The sequence below is a fragment of the Myotis davidii genome, unplaced genomic scaffold (genome assembly GCF_000327345.1).
Source record: "Myotis davidii unplaced genomic scaffold, ASM32734v1 scaffold201, whole genome shotgun sequence".
Lineage (NCBI taxonomy): Eukaryota > Metazoa > Chordata > Mammalia > Chiroptera > Vespertilionidae > Myotis > Myotis davidii.
Window position 1 is genome coordinate 4,639,135 of NW_006297819.1, and position 17,834 is coordinate 4,656,968.

At 46.4% G+C, this 17,834-nt stretch overlaps 1 protein-coding gene across 1 annotated transcript in view; it reads right to left on the reverse strand.

Moving 5' to 3' along the window:
- Positions 1-5,432, reverse strand: part of TIGIT (T-cell immunoreceptor with Ig and ITIM domains) — a 10,915-nt gene extending 5,483 nt beyond the window's left edge. Inside the window, exons 1-3 of the mRNA XM_006773591.2 lie at positions 5,369-5,432; positions 4,147-4,476; positions 768-868 (exon numbers count right to left, since the gene is read on the reverse strand). Coding sequence (XP_006773654.1) covers positions 768-868; positions 4,147-4,476; positions 5,369-5,432 — 495 coding nt within the window. The remainder of the gene's footprint in view (positions 1-767; positions 869-4,146; positions 4,477-5,368) is intronic.
- Positions 5,433-17,834: the final 12,402 nt, after the last annotated feature.

Sequence of the window (17,834 nt, forward strand, 5' to 3'; positions counted from 1 at the left end):
ACACAGATGGAGGGGGTTGTGAGCTGAAGCCGCGGCTCTGACATTGGAGAAGTGCCGGGTAAGCAGTGATTAAGAGGACTGTGGGGTTGGGTGGCTTTTGCTAAACCCTCTGGTGCATGAAAGAGAAAGGGAGACAGATCTGTCAGCAACTGAAAGCAAAGCGAGAGTCAGAGGTCCTCCTGGCGGCAGCATTTACAAAGCATCCTCCCCACTGCAGGCTGGCAAAAAAAGCAGGGAGGCAAAGCGGGGAAGGAGAACATATGTAAAAATAGTGCCAACAATAAATTTTAAAAACAGAGACCGAACTTCAAAGAAGGCTTAGGCCTGGGCAAGTCGTATATGAGGGTCCTGATCTGAAAACAGGGTCCTCGTCCTGCTTCCTTCTCATCCTGCAGAATCGTGGGCAGCCGGGCACCACTGGAGGACTGTTAACACTAAATGGGCTGATGTACAACATCCCCCTCACAGAGCAGATGCCCCAGATGCATCACAGCCACAGCAGGTAAATCTAACCCCAGGGACCGGCGGAAGGGACAGGCAGGAACTCGGAGCTGCAGGTGACAGCCAGACTGGAGGAAGCCGATCTAACCAATCAGGCTTCCAGATAGGGAGGCACAGAAGGAGACTGCAAACAACTTCCCCAACAGGCGGAACAAAGACCACGAAAAAGGCACGAAGGGCAGTGGGGGATCCCATCTATGTCTGTCTCTGGACAGAAGGAGAATCAGAAAGGGCCAGGGTGGCCGGCGTGGGGTCCAGAGTCTTACCTTTCTGGCCAACGTGACCACCATGGTGGCCGCTGTACAGATGACCACCAGCAACAGGACTCCCAGCAGCGGGATCAGGAACCCAGCTCTGTGCCCAGCCCCTAGCGGGAGGACAAAATAAGGGAAACGGACTGAGGCCAGAAGCAAAGGGCAACCATTTCCCAGGGAGGCCTGAGCTCAGGGCACAGAGGTGGGGGCTGGCCAGGCCTTTCTCCGGCCCAGACTGGACCACTAACCCAGCTGCTTGGACCGCAGAGCGTCTGCCTGGCCCACCATGAGCCACTGACATGCCAGGCATTGTGTGCCTCACACGTTTACACCAGAGCGGGCCATTGTTAACCCCCTCCTCGACTCAACAGTCTCACTTTGGGAAATACTCATGAAATAAAACAAATGGCAGCATCCAGAAAAAAATGGAAAAGGAATATTTTATTTCATTAAACTTCATATTTATAATTATACTAATAGGAAAACGTTAACTTAAAAATTAAAATATAAAAATAATATTAAAGTGCAAAAAAAGAAAAAAAGCACATAACCTTTCACCGTAAGCCCATGACACTTATTCCTCCTGGGCAGTGAGACCTGGTGGGAGCAAGGTCCTGGGGCTGTGTCCTTTACTATTTTCCTTTATTCATACCACAAATTCTTTTTAAATATGTATTTTATTGATTTCAGAGAAGAAGGGAGAGGGAGAGAGCAATAGAAACGTCAATGATGAGAATCATTGATCGGCTGCCTCCTGCAGGCCCCCTGCTGGGGAACCAGCCCACAACCCAGGCATGTGCCCTGACCAGGGGTGGAACTGTGACCTCAACTGCTGAGCCACGCCGGCCAGGCCGAGACCACAAATATTTATCAAGCACCTGGCACATAACCGGTGCTTCATCAATGTTTGTGATATGGAATTAAACATGAACAAGAGAATTTCTACGAACATAAAGTGGAACTGGAAGGAGGAAGAGGCAGGAAGGGAGTTTTGAAGAGATGATATTTTATCCAAGGAGCGTGTGAGAGAAGCAGGACGGTTACCCCTGTGTGCTTGCTGCGGGGGGAGGTTTCCAGGCCGCTTCCCGTCCCAGAAGGTCAGGGGAACCCAGGTGCCCGGGGGAAAAAAGAGGAGGGCGTAGCAGAGGCCGGCCCTCTTCCCTCTGATTAAAGGCTGCGATGCTGGCAAGGTGGCCTAGGAATGCAGTCCCTTAGGACAAGGGCAGTGCCCACAGTCCCCACACGGTGCCAGGAGGGGCAGGAGAGGGAACCCAACCCCCGGCACGTGCTTCTCCTGCCCTGAGGATTCCATTCCCTGCTTTGGCCTGGCGGGGGGGGGCAGACGGGGAGCAGAGGGGTCATGGAGGGCAGTGGCAGGGGGCAGAGGGCCTGCAGAGGGCTGTCCACAGAACAGAAAAACACGTAGGCTCTTGTCCACATGCATAATTGGCCTATGTGGGAGCAAGCATTTGAAAAGAAACTTTAAGGTAACAGTTTCACAGATTTTGCCAACTCATAAAGCTTAATCTCTAACACAATCAGCAAATAGAAGTTCAGAGGGAACCAGAACACCTATGTTAAAGGCAGCGCTAATGCTCTGAGCCCCACAAGCCTCAGCTTCCACCTGCATCAGTCAGACAAGCAGTGCATTCATCACTGAGACGTACGCGGTGCTTCCCATGCACTTTCCAGGTGCCGAGCTGCTTGTGGCAAGTAATTCAATCCTGTCAGCACCTCACAAGGTCTGACAACCACCTCCTTTCACAGAGGAGAAAACCAACGCACTGAGCGGCTGCCTAATCCTGTCTGTGGTCACCAGCAGCACCGGGATTTGGACACCGGCTGCCTGGCATCAGCCTGAACTCATAATCACTCCACTCCACTGTCTCTCAGATACGGTCAGAATCCTTTCCCACCATCCCGATGTCTGGTTCAAGTGTCCAGGTGGATAACAAATGTGAGATTATTTTGGAAGCTATGAAGCACGAACAAATGTAAATTATCGTAAACTTAAAAATAGAACTATCATTGTGACCTAGCAATTCCACTTCTGGGTATTGATCCAAAGACATTCAAAACACTAATTCAAAAAGTCATAAGCACCCTTATGTTCATCGCAGCACTATTTGCAATAGCCAAGATGCGGAAGCAACCTAAGTGTCCATGAATGCACACAGAAGGTGTGGTACACTGGCACAGTGGAATATTAATCAGCCATAAAGAAGAATGAAATCTTGCCTTTGTGACAACATGGATGACCTAAAGGGTATTATGCTAAGTGAAATAAGTCAGACAAAGAAAGACAAATATCATATGATTTCACTTATATGTGGAATCTAAAAAGGAAAAAAAAACAAATAAATGAACAAAAAAAACTCATAGATACAGAGAATAAACTGATGGTTGCCAGTTGGGGGGATGAATGAAAAGGGGGAGAGGTTAAGATGTAGAATTGCCAGATATAAAAACAATCACAAGGATGTAAATTAAAGTACAGCACAGGGAATAGAGTTAATGATATTGTCATAACTGTGTATGACCCCAGGCGGGTACTAGACTTACCAGGGTGATCACTTTGTAAAGTACACAAATGCCTATCACCATTTTGTTCACCTGAAACTAATATAATATTGCATGTCAACTGTAATTTAAAAAATTCAAAAACCTTTCTAAAATGCAAATTATTGTACATTTACACTTAGCACACAGCTTTGTTTCTAACCAGCTCTAATCCTTTATAAATTTAGGAGCTAATTCTAACCTGCATGATCCATGCTAACCTCATAAATGAGAACGTTTTCTAGATGACCATATCTATATATATATAAAAGGCTAAGCAACCGTTACAACCAGACAACTGATGACCGGACGACCAACAACAGGACAACCAGCTGATAGCTATGATGCGCACTGACCAGCAGGGGGCAGATGCTCAATGCAGAAGCTGCCCCCTGGTGGTCAGTGTGCTCCCACAGCCAACCTCCCCCTGGCTGGCCAGCCATGATCAGCCCCTGGAGTGGGCGAGACGGACCCAATCTGCCCTGATTTCTGGCCTGGTCAAGGGACCCCACCCAGGCACGAATTCATGCACCAGGCCTCTAGTCAGTACATATACACAAAATGTCCTTTTTATACCCAAAAGTGTGGTTCTCAATGTTGGCTGCTCATTGGAATCACAAGGGATGCTTGTAGCACCTAGCAGGTCCTGGCTCCACTCCTAGAGATTCATGCTGAATTGTTCTGGGATGGGCGCTGACACCAACATTATCTGAAAGCCCCAGGTGACGTAAGTGTGAGCAAGTTGGGTGGCCCTCCTCCACTGTGCATGGCAGGGATGCATTTTCTATCCTAAGGATGAGGTTCGGCCTCTGCTCTGCTCCAGAGGGCATACCTGAGCTTCGTAGGACCTCCAGGAAGAATCTCCCTCTGTAAATGCCATCAGGGAAGGTGTGATAGACACAGGAGTACAGCCCTGTGTCGTTCGTAGTCAGGGACTGCAGGGTGAGGCCCAGGTTGGGGCGGGGGACCACTCGCTCCCTGAAAGCCGGGTAGATGGACCACCCGGACTCTGCGTGATGAATGGCCAGAAATTGGTCCTGCTGCTTCCAGTCGACCTGCGTCACCGTGGCTGTGGTGGAGGACAGGTGACATTGTAAGGTGACAGAGCCGCCTTCCTCTGCAGAAATGTTCCCCACGGTCGCTATTCTGCCTGTCACGGCTCCTGGGGAAGGGAGAACGCGTGCGTGAGTCCCGGTCAGCAACTGGCCCGCTCCTTCCCGTAGAAATCCCAAGGGGCTTTGTGACCAGGACTGGCTTTTGGAATGGTCGTCTCTCCGGTCCACCTGTCACTCCGCCCGCCCGGGAGATGGAGCACATCCGAGGTGCTCTGCTGTGATACAGCGTCATGATCAGTGCCTGGGTGATTTTCAGCTGCTTACTTTACAATATAAACCCTGGCAGCCACTGCTTCTGTTTTATTATATCTTCCAGCGGCCCAGGGCTGGGCTGGACACATTACCCTTTAGAATCAAACCTGGCTGTTTGGTTGGTTGCTATTGGGGTGCCTGGAAAACCCTTCGGGAAAGCCATGAACTCCAAAGGGAAGGAGGTTGGTGAGAAACTGGGTCTCCACGCAAAACCACCCTTTTGGCGCTTTCCACCCTCAGGTGGCTCAGAAAGCAAAACAAAAACCAACACTGCCTTTTTTAAACATTTGTGCCCCCTTTTAATGCAGAAGGACATAGATTTAACATGAATTCAATCTAAAATGTTAGGATCTCTAGAATCTGTTAAGAAAACATGTTGATTCATAGAAGATCCAGAGAAGGGGCAGGAGTGAACTTCTTTAAGTAAATGGATCGCCCCCTGGCTTAATCCCTTCTCTCCCCCTTCTTCCTCCCTGGGGTTGGACAGTCAGCCTCCCCCCCAACCCCCCCCTTCATCTGCCGCCCAAAACAGACCTGTGCCTCCTTCTCAGGGGAGAAAAGTAGGACAAAGGGCTCTGAACGCTGTGGTTTCCTTCCTGACCGATAGAGCATTCACTCCCTGCCTCCCCTTCCCGCCTCCCGGCTCTCCCTCTTCCTCGGGTTCTAGGCTGGAGTTTCAGTCCTTACCTGACACCAGGAGGGGAGCCTGCCTCAGCCCCTGAGCCCAGATCAGGAGGAGACACCACTGCATGCTTCTGCCCAGGGGCCCTCAGGAAGCAGATGTGGCCTCCTCTGCCACAGAAACTGGCCGGGTGCAGCTGGCAAGGCGAAACTGAGCCTATGAGCAGCAAGGGTCTCGGAAAAACCGAGTTCAGCAAAACCAAAGGCAGATGCGGTTCTCAACAAGCACACAAACTGCGCGGCGAGCCACAAGAAAGACCGTGAAGGAAACACATTAAAAAAATAAGCGGCGATACGGTGAGCGGTACACTGCACTGGTCTTTGGATACTATTAGTCAATCTACTCATTTAAATTCTCTTACTGCACTTTCTTTTTGTACATCAGCCTTTATTTAACGAGCTCAGGGTATCAGTGTCATGCCCAGGCTATATAGAACCCGTTACCGATGGGGTTCCCTGGCTTCATCCTACAAAAGAATGTGCAGAACGAAGGGAAACTTAAGGGTGTGCACTCTCAGGCCAGGCACTGCACCCGCCCTCTGGGCCAGTGAGCAAGAGGCAGTGACTACGGAGACAAGACCTGGTGGGACAAAGCCTTGGACAAACATAGCCACACCTTCCTTGAGTGAGGTCCTTCCCTTGAATCTTGTATCTTCTTTCTTGTTTATCTGGACTGAGACCTTGTTGAATTCTGGCTTAGTCTCTCTGACCCGTATTACCAGAGGAGACCAGAGCAGTGAGTTTTCTCCTGCATGGCAACCCCATGAAAATCGGGAATGCCCGACCCTGTAAAGAGGTCACGTGATCTTCGCTTAAAGCTCCAGTTCATTGACAAATCCTACTGTTGGCTCATCCACCCTCCCACCACCCGTCCCTCGCTTTCTCCCTCCCTCCCTCCCTTCACTTATTTGAAAGTCCCTGAGTCCCTACAAAGGACCAGACTCGACTGCAGGCTCTGGAGATATGAGACACAGTCAAAGCTTGCTCTCCAGTGAAGCCACACTCTGGGGAGAGGAGGTGGAGGGCCCACATTCACCTGCCCCCAGCGCTCACCGCTGCGCCTTTGGACATACTCCGTGGTGTGTGTACTGAAAATAGCTCCACCAAGGGGAGCATCTGAAGGCCCGTGCTCTGCCCTCTCCAGTCCAGCCCTGAGCTTCCACACCGTCCAGGCTCCTGTCCCCTTCTCCCCTAATGCTTCATCAAAGACCAGCTTCTTCCCCTCCCTGGGTTCTTCTGTGAGGGAAAGCCAAGTGTGGCTGGGGCAGAGAGGTGCATGCTGGGGTTTGGGCTATCATAAATGCACAGCCTGTGTTCCTGCAGTGGGGGTGGTTGGAAACTGTAAAGGCAGGACCTGTCTTCAATAATGAGGAATCCAAAGAAATTTAGACTGGGTAAAAAAAAATAGTTAAAGGATTGTTCCATTTGTTTCTAAGCAATCAGTCCAAAGAGGAACACAGTCGAGTCCATTCTGATGAATGATGCTCTCCAGAGACATTCGAGATGATGAACAGACTGTAGGCTAAGAAATACCTGGGTCCAGATTCATTCTGGTTTGGTGACCTTGAGAAAGTTACTCAACTTCCTTAAGAGTCAGTTTCCTCATCTGCAGTGAGAAGAAGAGCCTCCCCTCCCGCCCTTCATAAGGTCCTTGGGGAGGTTCAGTGGACGGATGTTAACTAGTGTTTAGCACAGTGCCTGGAGCACAGGAAGGGCTCCACACATTGACGATAGTGTTGATAATAACAGCACTTAAGGAAGTAAAAGGGAAATCAGAGAAGACTATCTATCTATGTAATGTGTTTTGCCAGGAGTAAACCCTGGTCTCTGGACTCCAAGTTCTCTATGCAGCCTCTTCATTCTGTCGTGTGCATCTGATATAAGACTACGGGAGGAAATGCTCCTGCAGAAAAGGGGACCAGCCAGACCCAGAGGTGGCCTGGGAGGAAGGCAAATGACCCAGGAGTCTCCCCAGGGAACCCCCAGAGTCCCTCTTGGCGCCTTTCACTGATGGGACTCCACCTGGAAACCTCAGGTGTGGCCACTGCAGCAGAGGCTGCACACAGCTCAGCAGCGCAGCTCCGAGGCGCAGGTCTGGACTGGGAGCTCCCAGGGCCACCAGAACCTCAGGGGCCAGCGGCAGCCTCGGTGGCACAGCATGAGCCTCTGTGGTCACTCATATTCTGACTCACATCTCCCCTTTAAAGTTCTAAAAGGAGCCACCTTAGTTTTTCTGCCCTCGTTTTTTTTAATATATATACTAGTAGCCCTGCACACAAATCTGAGCGCCAGTAGTTCTCTGCAGGGCCTGGCCGCTCCGAGCCCACTGCCAAGAGGCTCTCCACAGCCCATAGGCTCATCCACGCCCCGGCCTGGCCAGAGGCCCATCTGCAGCCAGGTGCGGAAAGCTTGCCTCATCGCCGGGGTGGTGATGCAGCATTCTCCACCCCCCCACCCCCCACACCTCTGTGCCTGCTGCCCAGAGGCCCTCCATGGCCAGGGTGGAATGCTTGCCTCATTGCCACAGCGACAAAGCAAACATTCTGCCAGGCTACTCACACTGCCCGCTCTCAGCGGCTGCCCCCCTGGGACTAGAAACTCCGGCGGGACTGAGAGGACTGGGCGCTGCCATCTGGTGGCTATGGACACCATCATCTTTGTGACAGAGTGATGGTTAATTTGCATATTACCTTTTTATTAGATAGGATATTACTATTGACAGTATTACATATCTCCCCCATCTCCTCCTTTGTCCCCATCTGCCCAGCTCTTACCCTGTCTAGGCCTTCTTCACACTATTGTCTGTGCCATGGGCTATGCATGTAAGTATACAAGTTCTTTGGTTTATCTGTTCTCGTTCCCCTGCCCTAACACATGTCCATCTTCCCTCGCTGTTGTGGTTGTGGGATGAACAGGTCTAGTTAGTCTTGAGGCAACTGGATGGGTGTGGGCACTGAGGAAGGGACTCCATTTGCATGTAAAGGGAAGAAGGGCTGGCCTGGGATGTAAAACACTCCCCTGCCCCCTCCAGTCCTTTCATAGCCCAGCCTTCCCTTGCCCTTTTAGCCCCACATGAGCCTAGTCACTCTACCCTCTGCAAACCTGTGGCCTGACAGAGATCACAGAACTGTGAACAGAGCTGAAAGAGGTTGCACTTTCTGTGAGACCTGTGACTTACGCACTAGAGACACTACCAAGCAAGCGTTCTCTCAGGGCACAGACCACTCTCTCAGCATCGTTAGTCTTCCCCCTGGTTGGGGGCTTCAGGGATATCGAGGCTTCTTCCCCTCTTTTCCTGGCCTCTAACCCAGTGCATGTCCTGCAGCTGCAGGGCCAGTGACCTTCTCAGCCAAGGGTTCTCACTCTGTCTCGCAGCCCAACGTCTCCTGGTAGTTGGCTGTCTTGTGTCCAAGGGGGCACAAGGCCCCTGAGGCCTGCAGGTCTGCAGAGGCCTGTGGGAACAGAGACAAGGAAGGGAAAGACAAGAGAACACAGCTGCCCAGGTACCCAGGAGAGCGTGTCCTGTGTCCCCTCACCCCCATCTACCATTTGTCATAGCAAAGCCATCTCAGTGATGCCATCTGAGTAATGCGGGGGTGGGGGCGGCTGAAAGCCCCTTGTGGAGAGAGTTGCCTCAGAAAATCAAAGACAGTGTGACAAGAATGTCTACCACCTGAAGCAGTTTTAAGTCTGTGAGCCACAGGGTTTGCTGGCTGCAACCGGCTCATGGTGAATGTGTATGGGAGAACTTGGGGGTGGGATTGCTGACCATTAGCCCAAGCTCCCTCCAGTGAGGTGACTCCGAGGCCCTCCCTGACAAAAGCTGCCAAGGACTTCAGTAGACTATGGGAAGCTTCCTTTGCCTTCCCAGCTGTGAAAATAGAGACACACACCCCGCCTCCCAGCAGAGGGTGGAATGCAGAGTCAGAAGAAGTCTCTGGGAAGAAGCCACTGATCTCTCCTGTGCCTCCCTTCATAGCCCCCCCACCCATGACTATACTATCAATCCAGCCCTAGTCCCGTCTGCCTTGAGAAAGTACCCTCCACCCCTGGAAACGTACTTGCTGCTTCCTACTCCCTAGAGTCCTCAACATTGAGGACCACAAAGATTGGAATGGAAGTTCAAGTGAACATATCAACCCATCAATGTTTCTCTCACACATCAATGTCTCTCTCTCTCTCTCTCTCTCTCTCTCTCTCTCTCTCTCCCCTTTCTCTCTCTAAAATCAACAAAAACCTAGCCTCAGGAGAGAATTAAAATTAATAATGATATAAAACTATTTCTAGCCCTAACCGGTTTGGCTCAGTGGATAGAGCATCGGCTTGCAGACTGAAGAGTCCCAGGTTTGAGGGCATGTACCTTGGTTGAGGGCACATCCCCAGTAGGGGGTATGTAGGAGGCAGCTGATCCATGTTTCTCTCTCATAGATATTTCTAACACTCTATCCCTCTCCCTTCCTCTCTGTAAAAAAGTCAATGAAACATGTATATTAAAAAAATAAAACTATTTCTAATTGTTGATGTTTATATAAATGTAAAACCCAATGAATCAACTGGGGGGAAAAACACACACAAAAATAAAACTCTGCAAAACTTGCAGGATATTCAAAGAACTGCTCAATCACCAAGTGTTCTCCTCACACCACCAAAAAGAGTGTCAGGCCTAGAAGGTTTCACAGGAGGACTATAACAAACCTTTAGAAGGCAGATAATTTCATTGTTATTTAATATATACACACATAGGACATAAAGAAAACTTCCAAATTAGTTTCATGAAGTGAATTTCAAAATGATATAAACATTATTAGAATTGTACACAACTGAAGAAAATCAGACCCTAATCTCATAAATGTTGAGGGAGAAAATTCTGTATAAAATATTGTCACATGGATTCCAATAGCATATTTAGCAAAATATGTAATAATGAAGTAGAATGTATTCCAGGATTGCAAGAATAATTCAAAACTAAGCAATCTATTAGTATTAAATACTGGATCTACACAGAAAAGGCATATGGTTATTTCCTTTGATGCTGAAAAGAAAATACAACCCCCATTACTGATTAAATAAAAATAGTAAAATAAAAAATGGTAAATTATTTTTTAACATAATTACACACACACATACACCAGCTCCAAAGCCAACATCTCTCTTTTTTTAAAATATATTTTCATTGATTTCAGAGAGGAAGGGAGAGGGAGAGGGAGAAGGAAACATCAATGATGAGAGAGAATCACCGATCAGCTGCCTCCCACATGCCCCATACAGGGAATCAAGCCAGCCAGCCACCCAGGCATGTTCCCTGACCGGAATCAAACTGTGACTTCCTGGTTCATAGATTGATGCTCAACCAGCCCCGCAGTTGCCAAAATCTCTTCTGATGGGAACACATTCGAGGTATTCCCATGAAAGCCAGGAGTGAGACAAGGATAGTCACTATTGCCACAATTAGTTAACTTTTCAGAACCATTAGCCAATTTAATTAGGAGCAGCAGTTTAAGGCATAAGAATTAAAAATAAGCATATAGCCTGGGGGAGGGGGGTGCTCAATTGGTTGATGAGTCGTCCTGTACACCAAAAGGTTGTGGGTTTGATTCCTGGTCAGAGTACATGCCTAGGTTATGCATTTAATTCCCAGTCGGGGAGCATAAGGAAGGCAATCCATCAATGTTTCTCTCTCATATCAATATTTCTCTCTCTCTGCCTTCCTCTCTAAAAAAAATAAGAACATAGCTTCAGGTGAGGATTAAAAATAGTAAGGATATAAAACTATTTCTAGTTATTGGTGCTTATATGAATGGAAAAGCCAAGAGAATCAGTTGGGGGGGGGGACCCATACAAAAATAAATTTGCAGTATATAAGATTAATATAAATAAATAAACAAACAAACAAATAAATAAATAAGTAGTTTTCCTATGTACAATCATTAACCAGTTAACAGATATTTTGGAAGAGAATCCCCATTTACAATTGCAGCCCCAAAAAAGATAAAATACATAGGAATAAATTTGACCAGAGATGTGCAAAAGACATATGAAAAAAAACTTTACTCAAATGAATTATCTATCGAAATATACTTTTAAAGGAAACCATACAAATTCTAAAGGAAAACCTAGAAGCCTTCCTTTAAAGCCTGGAAGGAGAGAAAACCTTTTTAACTAGGATTCAAACTAGAATTATAAATACAATTTTGTGAGGAGTTTGACTACATACATTTTCATTTTTTAAAAAAAGCTTTTGCCTTTAAAACAATCATAAAGGTCAAATGACAAGGGCAAGCTAGAAAAGATTATTTGGAACTTAATTCACAAACAAATGATTCATCTCCTTAACATAAACAGATTCTAGATATCAAGAAGAAAAAGACCAAGAACACTAAACAGGTCAAAATTCATGAACTGACAATTCCTGGAAAAATATATACAAATATTCTTTAAACATATGGAAAGTTCCTCAATCCCAGTCATAAAAGGGAGATAGGCAATAAAATTACACTGTGAAACCATTTCTCACCCACCAAATTAGCAAAAAATCAAAAATATGCTCTACTGGCAAGGCTGCAGAGAAACGGGTGCTATCATATATTGCTGTTAAAGTTAAAAAAGGATACAACTTTTTTAAATTCGATTTTGTCAATATCTATTCAGATCTCAGCTGTGTTTACTGTTTGACCCAAGAGTCCTACTTCTAGAAATCTGTTCTAAGGATATAAGTGCAAAAATATGAAATGACATATGCCCAAAGTTATTCATTGAGGCATTATATGCACTAGCAAAAAAAAAAAAAAAAAAAAAAAAAACATGAAAGAACTCAAATGCCTATCAATGGGGGCCTAGTTGAATAAACTATGGTGCCAAGTTCTTTGCCGAATAAACTGTTACCTCCACATAATGGGAAACTAGGCAACCAAAGAATGAGAGCATCTCAATGCATTGACATGGAGTGATCTCCAGAGGCTTTCTTAAATAAAACAGCAAGGTGCCAAACTATGCTACCGTAGGCTACCTTTGTGGAAAGGGATAAAAGGGAATAAGTATGTAAGTACAAAGTTGCTTATGTTTATAGTAAGAAACACTAAGAATTAATCAGAATTTTGTTTTAATCCTCACCCAAAGGTATGTTTTTATTGATTTTTTTAGAGAGAGGGAAAGGAAGGGTGGGAAGGGGGAGAGTGACAGAGATAGAGAGAGAGAGACAGAAAGAGAGAAAGAGAGAGAGAGAGACAGACAGACAGACAGAGAGACACATCAATTGGTTGCCTCCCATATGGGCCCCAACCCAGGATCAAACCCACAACCTCGGTATGTGCCCTGACCAGGAATCAAACCTTCAACTTTTTGGTGAATGGGACAACACTCCAACCAACTAAGCCACCCAACGAGAGCCAGAAAATAATGTTTTTAATTGGTTACCATTAGGTGGTGGGAAAGGGGGTGAGAGGAGGGGATTGAATGGAAAAGAAACTTATTTGGGTATAGCTTTTAACTTCTAAGACATGTAACTCTTTTAAATATTCAAATCATAATTTTGTATAAGAACAAAAAAACTAGTCTGTCCTTAAAATTGAAAAAAAAAAAGAAACAAAGTAATCTAATTGCATATAAAATTAACTAGGGGCCCAGTGCACAAATTCGTGCACCTTGACAGGAACTGTGGGCTGCAAGGCTGTGGTGGGCACAGAAGTGGGTCTCGGCCCATCCTCCATGCTCCCACTGTAACCCCTGGTCCCCTGTTGGCCTGCAGCCCCACTTCGGCCACCGCTCCCACATGCTGACGGCATCAGCCCCTTTCACTCTCGATGACAGTGCAGAGTGATTGGGACCAGTGCCAGCAGAGGGTGCCAGCGGCAGCTGCTGCCCCAATTGTCCCTCAGGAGCAGGGGGACATGGAGAAGCCTTCAGGGGCAATTGGGGCTGGTGCCAGGCACCAGCAGCAGGTGTGAGTGGCAGGTGGGAGCAAAGAATTTTCAGTAACCACCAAAGGCTGGCCCTGATGACAGTGATCAGCACCCCACCTTTGTCTAGCACCCCCACTCACCTGCTCCACCATCCTGCCACGGCTGATGCCTGTCATGTTCTGCATGCACCCCCTGGTGGTCAGTGCACATCATAGCAACAGGTTGTTGGGTTGTTCCCCCTTTCGGTCGATTTGCATATTAAGGTTTTATATAGAGAGATAACAATCACACAGAGAAAATAATCATTTCAACTGAATTTAAAACTTAAATCTTTTATTTTCTTGGTGGGATATATTTTAGAATAAGAAATATATTTTATTCATTCAATAGTATTATTATTTTGAAATACCAAAACAACAAATAAGTAACAACATTAAAGTTGTTTAAACCAAGCTCTTCAGACTAAGAGAGAATAGAAATATAAATTAAAATAAGTAAGTAAAACCCTGTAATGCTAAATTTGAATTATCAATGCAAAACCATGATTTAATAGAATATACGCATTGTCTAGCTAAGTCCATTGAAAGAACTGAAAAACAACAATCCTCCAGGAGCCAGAACACAGTTGAGAAACCAGAGTTTCTGAGGGAAATGGCTGACTCCAGGTTTGGGGCAAGGAATATACAAGGCAAGCGTGGGGTATCTCCTTCTCGTAGGAAATAAATATCTTTCAAAGATTAATGGGATCATGTCAAAAAGACCAGACTAATTTGTAGGGGCCAAAATTGGGCCAGAGTTGAGCCAATTAAACTGTGAAAAAGAAAAATGGCTATAAGAATATATTAAAGGCCATAAATCTGTAAGTGACACTCTCAAAACAGAAAACTCCCCCCCCAAAAAAACAAGCCTCATTTGTCACTATTGGAGATAGTTGCTACATCAACTGCTTGTTCTGAAAATTGGTAATTAAAGTTAAAAGCATTTATTTTGTCTTTCCGTTTGGAACTGTATATAAGGGTAATTAAATAGTCCCAGTTGCTGAGGGAAACGGCTCCTTTGCACAATAATTCCAGCTAATAAATGTAGAATAAATTTGGTAAACGGGAATGGAATAGTTGATTTAGTTACCAATCACCAATAGAAACCAAAACCATTACATGAAATGTGATGGCAACGCTGATGTTTTCAAGGTGCCAAGGCTACAATCAGGGATCGCCTGCTGCCACAAAGCGGGCATGAAACTGCTCAAAAGAAGGATCAAGCTGTCCCCACTCTATTCAGGGACTAAACCTAAACATCACTTAAATTGCTATGTATGTATATATTTAAGTTCATTTCAGAGAGGAAGGGTGGGAGAGAAAGAGATAGAAACATCAATAATGAGAGAGAATAATTGATCAGCTGCCTCCTACTGGGGATCCAGCCCATGACTTGGGCATGTGGCCTGACTTGGAATCAAATCATGACCTCCTGGTTCTTAGATCAACACACAACCACTGAGCCACATTGGCTGGCCAAACATCACTTGTATTTGAACAACCAGACACACTATGTTGTGCAATGGGACCCAATATGAAGTGTACAATATTTTCTATGAAATCTTCTTGCCTAAAATGTATAACCTGAATCTAATCGGGCCTTTAGGCCTAACTTTTAGTTAATAGGAAACCCCATACAGCACATAGGTAAACAAGTTAAATTATTCCACTACAAAGCAGAGAAAAATGCAAAATGTGGGACAATTGCTTCAACAAGACAATGTAGGGAGGAAGATTGTTTTAGATCAGTGGTTCTCAACCTGAGGGTCGAGACCCCTTTGGCAGTCAAACGACCCTTTCACAGGGGTTGCCTAAGACCATCCTGCATATCAGATATTTACATTATGATTCATAACAGTAGCAACGTTACAGTTATGAAGTAGCAATGAAAATAATTTTATGGTGGGGTCACAACATGAGGAACTGTATCTGAAGGGCCAGCAGGTTGAGAACCACTATTTTAGAGTAACATAAATTTAGGAGATATAACAGCCAAATGCAATTCATGGTCCTTGGTTGACCTTTGGTTTAAACCAGTGGTTCTCAGCCTTGGCTGCACATTAGAGTCACCTGGGAATCTTTTTAAAATCCTGATTTCTGGGCCTCATCCTCCAGAAAGTGGTATTTTTGTTGTTGTTGTTATGGGGTGAGGCCACAACATTAGTAACAAATAAACAGAATTTCTGGAGGATGAGGCCCAGAAATCAGGATTTTAAAAAGATTCCCAGGTGACTCTAATGTGCAGCCAAGGTTGAGAACCACTGGTTTAAACAAAGACATTTTGGGAACAACTGTAAGAAATAAAACATGGACTGAGCATGAGTTATATGAATAAACTATTACTAGTTTGGTGAAGTGTGTGTTATGACCTGAATTGTGTCCGTCTCTTCCCCAAACTCACATGTTGAAGTTCTAATTCCTAGTACCTCAGAATGTAACTGCAATTACGGATAAGATCTTTGAAGGGATGATTAAGTTAAAAATGAGGTCTTTACAGTGGGTCCTAATCCAGTATGATTGCTGTCCTTACAAAAAGAGGAAATTTGGACAGAGATATTGGCATATGGGCAGAGGGACAAGCAAGGAAGAGACAGTGAGAAGGTGGCCATCTGCAAGCCAAGGAGAGAGGCCTCAGAAGCAGTCAACCCTGCTGACACCTTGATCTGGATTTCCAGCCTCCACAGACAATAAAGTTGTTATTGAAGCCACCCAGTGTGTGGCATTTTGTTATGGCAGCCCTAGCAAACTTATACAGGGGGAAAATCATAATTTGTGTAGTAAAAAATGTTTTAGAGATTTCTACTGAAATTTTTAAGTGTAAAATGTCATAACGTCTATAATTTTTAAGTCCTTAAAAAAAATAGTGAGGAAAAGGTGGCAAAATGGTTGGTAAATTTGGGCGATGGGAATGTGGGTATTAATTATCTTTCTACCTCAAAATTCAAAGAAAAAGTTAAAGTTAAAAGAAAGGAAATGTTCAAATGCAGCTGGGAGAAGGAAGGCACCAGACAGGATGGGGGAGCAGGAGGACAGAAAACCCAGCGGGAAACCCCTGCCTGTTGCAGGACTGAACTCATCACCCCCACCTTTCAACACATCGCAACTGACAGAGGGAGATTAGAGTGAAAGTGCACATTGCACCTGAGAAATTGCCAGCAGCAAGGCTGTGAGAAGGGAACAATTAAAAATGAATTTCGTTTGGCTGTAAAACATTACTAATTTCAGTCGCTTACATGAACTACTAAACATTTAAGTATAAATACTGTTTAGTGTAATAATAATTATGCATGCAACTGAAAAATACAGTTGGAAATATATAATTAATTTAAATGTCATCATAATTAATGGAGCTTTTCCGTACGTAGCCAGCTTCCTCGTATTGGACAGGCACTTCTAGTCTGAGCTCAGGCTGCTTGATTCTCTGTCATAACAAGTCTAACGGCTGACACATTTCTCCACGTCAGTCAGTCAACAAATATTGAGCACTTAACGCTGCAAAACTGCTATGCGAGGCACATGGTCGAGATGAAGAAGAGAAAGTTTACTCAAGGGGTTTACAATCTAATTAGGAAGTTTAATACCCAAACAAAAATATTGTAAAATGTAGAGTAAGGCCTAAGCGCCAGTGACTGGTAGAGACGAGCAGAGGACGGCTTATAGGATAGTTAGTTACTCCAGGTAAAGGGTGAAAGAGGTAGGTGTGTGGATGAAGCAAAGATGTCTAATCTCGGAGCAAGGAGATGACGCCTGAATAACACAAGGTCCCACATGGGAGCAGCCACCTGCAGTGCAGCCAGGGCCCAGCCAGAGCCGCCGGTCGGTGTTAACCCACCCGCGCAGGTCCCCGGCTCCTGGGCGACAGCTCAGAGGCAGGAGGGGACCCGCGGGCAGCTTACACCGAATGCGTACAGCCTGTATTAAGAAGCACAAGGCATATGATGGCTGCGGGTGGTTTGTGGCTCCAGGGAAGGTGTGAACAAGTCTCAGGGAAAAGGGGTGACTGATTCCTAAGGCCGCTGGTCTCACGGGGGTTCCTGGAGTGCTAACAAGTGCTCGGTGCTCCTCTGAAAGCAGCGGGGGGTCCATGCCTCCTGGGGCGGCAGGGCCCGTGGAAGGGACAGGTGGTGCCCACCGGCATCCCGGCTCAGCCTTAAGGAATTGAAGCTGCCCTTCCGGAGTCTGAGGGAAAACTTCCAAAGAGCTGAGACGTGACCCGAGGTCTGACTAGCATCTGCCAGGAGGGAAAGGGGTCAAAACTGAAGTGCAGCCTTCCGACCTCTATGTGGTCTCAGTAAGGCCTTGCACCCTGGCCCCCCCGCGCCCCCCCCCCCATCTGCAGTGAAGAGCTCTGCCACGGGAAGTTTCATGCAGGGCTAAGCCCCGCGTGGCTTAGCTTCCTCCACCTCAACCAGCTTCAGAATCCAAGCCTCCAAGGTCAGCGCTGGCCACCGGGTTCCTCTTCCTCTCAGGCCCGCTCTGGGGGAGCGGGGGGCGGGGCGGGGCGCGAACGTGGGCCCGAAGGTCTCCTAAGGTCCG